The sequence below is a fragment of the Blennius ocellaris genome (assembly GCF_963422515.1).
Source record: "Blennius ocellaris genome assembly, chromosome: 16".
Taxonomy (NCBI): Eukaryota; Metazoa; Chordata; class Actinopteri; order Blenniiformes; family Blenniidae; genus Blennius; species Blennius ocellaris.
Window position 1 is genome coordinate 7,455,095 of NC_137665.1, and position 10,637 is coordinate 7,465,731.

The 10,637-nt window shown below is 42.7% G+C and overlaps 1 protein-coding gene across 1 annotated transcript in view; it reads left to right on the plus strand.

The window, feature by feature from the left end:
- tbc1d16 (TBC1 domain family, member 16) overlaps positions 1–9,873 on the plus strand; it is a 21,777-nt gene extending 11,904 nt beyond the window's left edge. The window contains 7 exon segments of the mRNA XM_080512227.1: positions 2,014–2,054; positions 2,057–2,147; positions 3,113–3,164; positions 3,167–3,304; positions 4,906–5,085; positions 6,653–6,799; positions 7,465–9,873. Of these exon segments, the coding sequence (XP_080368353.1) occupies positions 2,014–2,054; positions 2,057–2,147; positions 3,113–3,164; positions 3,167–3,304; positions 4,906–5,085; positions 6,653–6,799; positions 7,465–7,758 (943 nt within the window). The 3' untranslated portion in view covers positions 7,759–9,873.
- Positions 9,874–10,637: the final 764 nt, after the last annotated feature.

Below are 10,637 nucleotides of genomic sequence, written 5' to 3' on the forward strand. Positions count from 1 at the left end.
TGTTTCTCGTCTCCTCTCCATGCGTCCTTCCCTCAGAGCAAATAACTAAGCAGCTGAAATTGACAAGGGCAGCTCCTGTGAGAAAAATGAATTTCAAATGAATAAAGCTGCTGTGTAAGCAAATAAATTGGGGGGGGAGTTAAAGGGACAGTGGGAGACAAACATTTGAAAAGCTGTTTGCACTCTAATGATTGGTTTCCCCCTTATAATAAATATACTGAAAAAATAGAACAAATAACTGAAGGAATTATGTATTAATGCCTTTTGATTTTGACATGCAACACACTGCCTAGGTTGGTTTGAAGATAAAGTGTTTTATTTGTTTTTATTTAATGTTTAAAGTTAGCTTTAGTCTATCAGAGATGTTCCCTTTATTTATACAGTAAATCCTCACAGATATTCATGCATCCTCCTATGTTTTCAACTCTGCAATTTCCATTTGTGTAGTTACAAACGAAGCAGAGCGTGTATATTGAGGTTTTAGTTTTTTGCTTCAAAACGCTACAAACAGTGAACAGTTGTCAGAGCAGTCATCAAACACGGTTCTGTGGATGACTCATTTCATTTTCCTCATTTCATTTCTTTTCAATTCCAAACATAATATTTAGTTGTGACATTAAAAAATGCCAGTATTGTTTGACATCGTAATACTTTTGAGTTTCCCTGTTTTTATATAATCCTGAGGTCTGCATCTTATTTTAATATTGACCAATCTCTTTTTCAATGTGTTTCGTCTAACAGATTCGGTCTCTTATTTGTGTAAAACACAGTACAAATACTTGTTTCTTCTTCTTCTTCTTGTTCTTCTTCTTCTTCTCCTTCTTCTCCTTCTTCTTCTCCTTCTTCTTCTTCTTCTTGTTCTTCTTCTTCTTCTTCTTCTTCTTCTTTCTTCTTCTTCTTCTTCTTCTTCTTCTTCTTCTTCTTCTTCTTCTTCTTCTTCTTCTTCTTCTTCTTCTTCTTCTTCTTCTTCTTCTTCTTCTTCTTCTTCTTCTTCTTCTTCTTCTTCTTCTTCTTCTTCTTCTTCTTCTTCTTCTTTCTTCTTCTTCTTCTTCTTCTTCTTCTTCTCTTCTTCTTCTTCTTCTACATCACATTGCCGGTCATTGCATATTTGTCCCTTAACAGTTTGAACTATGAATTATTCCAACATAAACTGCATATTTTCTTTGCGTACGCTTTTTGAACCACAAAACATAAAGTGAAGAAAACATGTTCTGAAGTTGTGACTCGCGTCCTCCTGAGGAGGAGTCATGCAGGAAGGCGGCCGGGGAGGGCCCGGCAACGCAAACACACTGCACTGAAACTAAACAGTTGCATGGCATTGCATCAGGTTGTGTGCTCATTATTCCTGGTGGGGCCACATGGAAAACAAACAGTGTTAATTAAATCCCCTCTGCTTGTTAAGACTTGAGTGCTACACACAGAGTACATTGCTAATGTAGTCCCTAACATCGAGGGGGATGGCTGGGGGGGGGGGGGGGGGGGGGGGGGGGTTTATGGTTGTGGTATTACCCTCAGTGGAGCCCTTGATGGTAAAATATGTCCTTTAGTCCACTGCTTGCCCACCCACATTTTTTTTTTTTTTTTGGTTAACTTAATTTGCAGCTAAGTGTTTGTGTTTTACACCTGAGCAACCTTTGGGACAAAGCTGAATCAATACATGTTTGTTTTTATGTTGATTACCAAGCATTTCCTGAGAGACTGTGCAGTAAAAATGTTCCTAAAACCAAAGTGCTGATATATTTTTAATCCAAGATAAGTGAGACACACTTAATGGTGCCACAGTTTAGTTCTGATTTATCAGTGTGTGTGTGTGTGTGTGTGTGTGTGTGTGTGTGTGTGTGTGTGTGTGTGTGTGTGTGTGTGTGTGTGTGTGTGTGTGTCTGTGTCTGTGTCTGTTGTCTGTGTCTGTGTCTGTGTCTGTGTCTGTGTGTGTGTGTGTGTGTGTGTGTGTGTGTGTGTGTGTGTGTGTGTGTGTGTGTGTGTGTGTCTGTCCGTCCGTCGTCCGTCCCTCAGGTTGTCCATGAGCCCAGAGGAGCACAGTGAGTTCTGGAGAAAGGTCAGTTCACGGTAGATAAAGACGTGGTGAGGACGGACCGCAGCAACCACTTCTTCAGAGGAGAGAATAACCCGAATGTAGAGATCATGAGGTCAGGACCGACTGCCTCTCTTCACTTTCCTTTGTTTTTAGTCCCCCCCCCCCCCTCCCCCCCTCTCATCTCTATCTTCTTCCTCCAGTCAGGCTTCTTCCCCGTCACCTTCTCCCGATCCATCCTTATCGCTCCCGTTGCTCGGCACCGATGCACAGGCGTACCTATTCATTTCATATTCTGAACCCTGGGGAGACACAAATGAGTTTCATTGCTTTATTGACTCTGACTAAGCCGTCTGGGCACTTTTGATGCATACTCAGAGCTAATGGCTTCCTAAACGAGGAGCAAGAGGATTTAAATAGCATATTAGTTTAGTGACTCTCATCGTGGCTCCTGGTATTTGTCTTGGTATTATGGCCTAGATTGTGTCTGAGGCAGTTGATGCTTGTACGTCCAGAGAGGCCTTATCTCATTCGTTCACATTTATCTCCCATATTTTGAGCATCAATCAATCCGAGTGTGTTATTTTATTTGAACATGTACCCTCAAATCTTCATAGTCATTCTCTCGGCCCATCGGTTTTTGTTTTTTATTTTACTTTGGTGTTTGCACTACGACAATAAAATGTCCTCAGGGTGTTCCCTTTGTTTTTACAATACTTACTATTGTATGAGCACTGCCAGGGAAGTGTGTTCTTCAAAGTTGTAGCCATGTTTAAAAAAAATAAATAAAAAGGAATAATATTAATTAGCTCCCTGGTTACCAGAGGAGTTGGCATAGCAACAACTGAAGCAGGGATTGTCGTGTTTTTCTGGGCATTACCGGCAATGCTGAGACACATTCTGGCGTATCCAAAGTGTTAGGGTGGGACTGTACTTTCCATTGGTCTGGCCGGCCGCATGGAGGCTGTCAAAAGAATTGAGATGTTTACGATTCTATATTGCCTGCTCATATGAAGCGCTGCTGTGTTTTCTGCTGGGATTTTACAGCAGCACTAAGACATCTCTGGTGTGCTTGCTCAGGCGAATTCTGCTCAACTATGCAGTGTTTAATCCCGGCATGGGTTACTGCCAGGGGGCATGTCTGACCTGGTGGCCCCCCTGCTCACCGAGATCCAGGATGAAAGCGACACCTTCTGGTGCTTCGTCGGCCTCATGGAGAACACCATCTTCATCAGCTCCCCGCGCGATGAAGACATGGAGAAGCCAGGCCTGGTAGGAGGTTCTGTGCATGGCTTGGTGGTAGACAACAGTCAGAAACATGGCCCCTCACCTCACAACCTTTTGGAGCGTAATCGTGAAGTCGTTTAACCCTTGTACGTTATGATTGCAAAGCTTCCACAAAAGGAAGTGAAGAATTTACCCTCATTTGAATCTGGGGGGGGGGGGGGCGGGGGGGGGGGGCATTTTCCTGGCTTTGGGGCTGATTGTAAATGTAAATATCAAACTCTTTCCTTTTCTCCGGGGTGCAAAGTCTGATGATCCATCCTGCACTGGAGGGCTTTTACTAATTCTGCATCCAGTAGAAAGGCACATAAAGCCTTCTGGCTCTGTTGTTCTCCACCAACAGATCTGGCCAACATTCTGAGTAATCAATTACTGAAAATATCAATCAAATCTGAAACACATCCTTTGAAGAATTTTACCAGAAATAAGCAGAAAACAAATGTCGCTTACATAATTTCACAGGGTCTTTAAGCTTTCTTTATTTTTAAACAGCCGTGGTGAGTGTTTCCTTCTTCAGGAAAATGTCTGAATATGTCCACCGCTCATTTCATGTCTACACAATCATTTACCCTCATATGCAGGCTCACCCTCCCCCCCCTTTTTTTTTTTTCAAGTGTATTTATTATAAACAGTTTCTGACAAGTTTACTTTCGCACATTGTGTGAACAATTTATTTCCACAATTTTAATTGTCTTTATGAACTCTCTGTGGAAAGCAGTGTTATGGGTGACTGTGGGTCACGGAGCTTAACAAAGGACTCAATGTGCACAATTAGGAAATTTTGACAACCTGTGCATCAAGCAATTTTGTTGGTTCTGGCATATTATTGAGCCAAATTATCTTTTTAGAGCTATTTTCTAATCATTTTAAACTTGTCCCATTGCTGCTGACAGGAATTAGTTCTCATGGCATAACTCCCACACCATTTATGACATCTAGGAAAATTCTACATAAAAGAGTTAAAGTTGTTTAACTGTCTCCAAGTTTTACATTCAAGGGACACCCTTCAACAAAATAACATTCATCTGGAGCTGCTAAACATATTTAACCTTTACCGTGAAGCAAATAAGTTCATCCACATTAAAATAAACTGGATTTTCCTGTACGACCTAAAAAAAAAAAAAAAATCAATGGTTAGCTTACTGAGAGCCAGTCGGAAACTCAACATTAATCACCTGCAGCGAGAGGGCGCCAGTGAGGTGACCATAATAGGATGTGATGCATATTTCAGTTGAGCTGCTGCAGAGAGACTCCAGAGCTGCAGGTTGCAGACTGCCGCCCGCCTCCAACCATTTAGATCCTCAAAGATTTCATACAACGCCAAGACATCAAAGGAAACTAAATCTATATATATTTTAAGAATCATTTATAGTTGAATGGGAAGCGTCATATCTTGTAGTTCAGTATATTAAGTCATTAAAGTCACAAATAATAGCAAAAATGGTATTCATGACACCGTCAAACAAATAGCAATGCTTCTGTATGATTGTCATTAGTGTCTTGTAGTTATGTCCAAATGGCACATGTCAAACGAGAACTTTCAGTGTACTTGTGAGCTGTTGTTCACCCCCTACCGACTCGCCCTGCAGATGTACCTGCGGGAGATCCTGCGCCTCATGCTGCCCCGCTTCCACCACCACCTGACCCGGCTGGGCGAGGACGGCCTCCAGCTGCTCTTCTGCCATCGCTGGATCCTGCTGTGCTTCAAGCGAGAATTCCCCGACACCGAGGCCTTGCGCATGTGGGAGGCTTGCTGGGCACACTACCAGGTTCGGGCGCAGTGTCTTGTGCTCAAAGAAAGCGTACAGCGTTGTTGAGTTTCAATACAGTTCCATAATTTAGTGATTTTTTTTTTTTTTTTTTTTTTTTTGAGGAGACAGATCAAAATGAGCCACATTGTCTGCAACAGACAGGGGGCATGTTTTTTCCTTTAAAGCCTCCCATCAGAGACTGCTGTAATCCTGCTAAATGCCTATAAAATGTGCTCTGTCTTGAAGGGCTTTAGTGGTTTAATGGTAATGTGATTTAGAGTACCACATTTTTCACATTCCTGACAATTTTAGTGCCTCGTCAAAACTTGGTGACACATCAGTCCCGCAAAAAAACAAGCAACGACCCTGTTTTCAGATTAGATAACAGAGTCAGTCTCGCAGTGCACATCGATTAGATTTGCCGGCCTTCAGTCAGCGTGGCGGCTGCCGATTGTTTTTTTTGTTTTTTTGCACCTCTTGGTGTCTTTTATCGTGCTCCAGTAAACTTGTATCTGGTTCGTGTTCCCTGCAGTGAGACACAGCTTAACACCTCGTCTTTCCGAGGCAGGGTTTGGATATCAGCCTCGGTGCTTCTTGCCATCTGTTCAGACTCCCTGCTTGACGTTCAGATCTTCACCTACAGGTGGTGATAGAGAAGATAGGAGGGTGGAAACCTTGGTTTTTAGACAGTTGAGAGCCATGTAGCAGATGGGCTAAAAGCACGACCTTCTGATATCTGATTTCTCTTTGTTTTAAAGAGGAGACATCAGTCGTCGCTCTGTGTTTGAGCTGTCCAGCATGTACCCTGCCTTCATCTCCCTCTCACCCTGAATGGAGTATTTATTTTCATCCAGAGATTTTAGCCCTGCAGCTTCTGGTTTACCTGAGTCTTGCACCAAATAAGGGGCAAAATCAGATGTCTTTATTTAGTTCTTGTGAGTCAAACTGGCCTTTCGAAATATGACTCAAAATCAGATTCTTCTGAGAGCTTAATGCCAGCATTCTTTCCATTTCACATGTCTATTTTCTGATCCATTCATACATCTTCTGCGCTGCTTTTCCCAGCCGAAGGTCACAGTGCACCGTAGGTAAGGGTACATCCTCGGCAGGAGGGTGAAACTTTACGTCAGACAGTTGAGTACCAAATAACAGTCGGGCTAAAACACAAGAGGGGGAAGAGGCATCAATTCATGTGTGTTACAGTATTGAGGAGGTGAAGGAAAGATGCTTATAATTCTGAGGGCCCATTAACTTAGATTCAACAAAAAATTAACAATGAAAATAAATTAAGTTTTATTTACTCACATTAAATATATTTTATTTTTTCCGTTTTATTCAAATTGATGCTTTAATCTCTGTGTCAAATTCTGTACCTCTGTTGGTTTCGCTGTGTTTATCTGTTCTTTTCTCATTCGGTGATAACCTTCACGTTGTTCCCTGCGGGAAGAGCACGGCAGAAGCACAGCGAGCCGACATCACGTTGTCCTTTACAGTCACATCAGATAATAGACCGAGTAGTAAATTTTCTTGCGTTTACCGTCTACCCCTGACCTCCTCACAGATCTCTTTCTTTCCTTCTTTGCAGACGGACTACTTCCACCTCTTCCTTTGTGTGGCCATCATTGTTCTCTATGGAGAGGACGTGACCGAGCAGCAGCTCGCTACCGACCAAATGTTACTCCACTTCAGCAATCTCTCCATGCACATGAATGGAGAACTGGTACTCCGGAAGGTAAAAAAAAAAACAACAACAGTGCAGTTTTCTTTGTTTTATTTGTTCCAAAAGGACTGTTTTTTTTATTTTAATGTGGCCCTTCCTGTTAAATAAAACCCATTTAAATTGATCTGTGGTTTAAGATCATGCACATAAAAATTCCTGTGCAGACTGCTGCATAACTGCACATTTACTCCCAAACCCAGATGTGCTTACATCAAGGGCCACGACCCAATGCTGCGGCAAAAACAACTGATACACAGTAATGTGCCCGCAGAGGCCTTGAGGTACTGAATGCGATGCTGCCGTGCCATGGGGAGGATTTATGAGCTGTATCCCTGCTATTGTGTCTGTGCCTGCGCCCTCATGTTTATGGATGTTGTGTTAGTACTGCTGCAACCACAGGCAGTGGGTTCATGTTAGCATGCAGCTGGTGTAACTCCTTTTGTTGTTGCCTGCGATTTTTGCATCTGATGTTCTTCGAGCAGGCTCGCTGGCTCTTTAGCTTCAGGTAACACCGCCTCGTGCTGACCTTGACAGTATCTTGCTATCTTTAGCCTCGGAGTCAACGCTCCTGATTTATTTGAATGTTTAAGTGTTTTTGCATTCATTCTCTCTTCTTTTCTTTTTTTTTCCTTTCTTTTCCATATGCATTTTTTCCACCTTTCATTGGAATCCTCCAGGCCCGTAGCCTTCTCTACCAGTTCCGCCTCCTCGCCCGGATCCCCTGCAGCCTGCACGACCTCTGTAAGCTGTGCGGCCCGGGCATGTGGGACAGTCGCTACATCCCAGCTGTGGAGTGTTCAGGTGAACACCCGGACTCGCAAAGCTGCCCCTATGGAGGCACCTCCACACCCCAGCCCTCGTCCCCCTCGCCGTCGTCCACGCCTTCGCCGAACTCCACCCCGACACCTCCCCTCGAGGGCAAGAGAGGCTCCAAAACCCGGGACATTTTCACCTTTCGGAAACACACCTGATGTGAAGTGTTCAGGGAGCGTTGAGTGTTTTTTTGTTTATTTTTGGCTCATGTTAAACGAGAAAATATTTGGATGTGTCTGTGAGGTTTCTGGACTGCGTGCAGCCCTCCGACCCCTCCCTCCACAGTCCCCGCTTGTTGTTTCACTCTCTTGAGCGAGGTCACGCGATCCTTTCGCGTGATTCAAAAGTGGAACACTGCCTTACCAGGATGTTGAATTTCAACATTCAGAACATGAAGAATCTTTCGACGCGAACGGGTCTGCTGTCTTGACACGCCAGAGGTCAAAAAGCCGCTCTCCTCTCGGACAATCACCGGCCGCCGCGTCGGTCCGGGGGCTCCTTCAGGTTCCAGTCTGCTGCTGCTGGCTTGGCATTCTTCCACAGGCTCTGTGGGCAGGGGTCACATCAGGGTCGGAGCCAACTCTGCTGAATTCCTGCAGACTTTGACCCCCCCGGGTCAAAAAGGAGGCAGAGATTCACAGGACTCGCTCTCGCAACAAAAAAATGCGTTTGAATATCAATTCATAATGAGCAAATCTCAAGTCTGAGCAGGACATTTTCAACATGAAATTCAAACCACCAGTGTGAACGGAGATGATGGTTACTGGATTACTGGTAACTTTAAGGTCTTTTTTTTGTTGTTGTTGTTTATTTAAATTTTTGTTAACAAGTGAATGTTGCATTTGTATCAGCGGTTACAAATATTAAGCAATATTATATCCCTGCATGAGCAATTATTTACATTTAGAGGGCACAACATTGTTATTGGGGCAAGCTTTTAAGAGCTCCAAAACAAGTGAGACATATGTCATCATAGGGCTCCTCATACGTCTTCATTGAATGGTGGTAAGGACTTGCCTCATCATCTCTCTGCAGGAGGAAGAAAAATGTGCTTCCTTCCAATACATACAAACCGAGAGGTTCACGTCAGCTGTTGAGAACATTGCCTTGATAAACTATCCGATGAGAGCAGTGTCACCAAAGAGAGAGCGTGGCTCGATGTGTTATCCTGACAGACGAACGGATGGCTTTCTGTTCTACTTGAAACTTCATCCTCTGTGTTAAACCGATGTTTAGACAGTGTTATGAAAAATTCAGAACAGTTTTATTAACTTTTTTTTTTTCCCTCCTCTCCGACATTCTTTCCACTTTCACCGTAAAACGAACGACGGCACACTCAGAGCTACGAATCAGTCCACGTGAATGTATTTGTAATTCTTTTCACTCTACAGCACTATGAGACTCTCTGATATGTGTGTGTGTGTGTGTGTGTGTGTGCGTGTGGATGAGTGTGTGTGTTTAAACTGCAGTGACCTCTAAACATCTGGAGAGTCGTAGAAGGCCCGTGTGACCATCCTCTTTAATTATAGCAGTTATGTGAGGAGAAACTGGGAGAGACAGAAGACAAGCTTGTCATTTTTAATTTTTTTTTTCTTCCGACATGGATAAATAGTGATCTTGGCCCCGATATTAAGAATCTCTCCTCCTGAAAACATTTCAACTTTCCAGTGACGTCCTGGGGGTTGATGACATCTTTAAATTGCTGCTAAAATGTAACATTAGGACCTTCAATCCGCCCCCTCGCGCTCTATTTACCTCCCCCATCTCGTTCGCTCATTCATGCTCTCCCTCTTTCTCTCGCTTGGCAAGCGGCCTCCGCAAATGACACTCATAACTTCTCCTCCATACAAGTGATCTTGTGCAGCTGTTTGCTGGAAATGCATGCAGAGTTTATAAGACGTGGAAAAGGCAAAGCCAGAAACACACTATAGGAGAATAATCAAGCTGTGTGTGTGTGCGTGTGTGCGTGTGTGTGGGGGTGTGTGTGTGCGTGTGCTCATGAATTTTATTACCATTGAAATCACATTGTTTACACAGACACTGCAAGTCACTGGCTTGATTAACGACTGCTCCTATTTAAAGGGGTGGTTGTGAATTGTGGTCACGAATGTACTATGTTGCTGTTAAGCTCTATCATATGTTGATGTATTACTGTACACATCACTGGGGGGGAAAAAAGAGCCTATTCTTATTATTGGTATCAATAAAAAGTAACAGCTGTAATAAAATGCAGCCACACTTTCATGAGGCACTGTCATAAAACACCAAAATAAAGCAGGACGGCAGTTTATAAATGTTGGGCTAACAATGACACAACAATCGTTACTGCCACAACTTTCATTTTCTTTGTCATTTTACTGTGTTTTTAACATATAAAATACATGAAGGCCATTTAAGAGAGGCCAGTTGGAACAGAGCATTGTTCGCATGCAATTCTCTTCCAGTTAATGACAAATTACAAATTATGTTTTAAGGAGAACATTTTTTTCAATATATTTGAATTTTAGAAAATGGAAGCTACTATGCAGGACGTCATTAGTGGTGTAAGAGATAGCCACTCTGTCTCAGATTATTAAATACATTCATTTGATGTGTTTTGTTTGACCGGCAGGTGAAGTAACTTGGATCGTATAGGGCATGCATTTTTATTTCTTTTTATTTCCTCATGCAGTATAAATAAGTCAGCAAACTGGATACTGCTTGCATCTGATGGATGATCTAGCAAAAGCTGATTGATTTAGAATATTTAGGCATCTTTGATAATAATAATGATAGTACTCCTTGGATGGGTTTTAACGTTCTTTAAAGTTGAAACCAGGGTGTCAAACCCATTTTAGTTCAGTAGTCTCAGAACATTCATGTTTAATGGAATTTACTCAAGAGAGAGGAAGCTGTGACGTTCCCCACCCAAATCTCATTCTAGTTCATGAATTAAATCAGCAACTTTCCAGTTAAAAGCTTGTTTCTATAACCTGTAGGACGTGGGTCTGCGGCCCCAAGATGCAATAGCATTTACATTTACTTTATTATCTTCTTA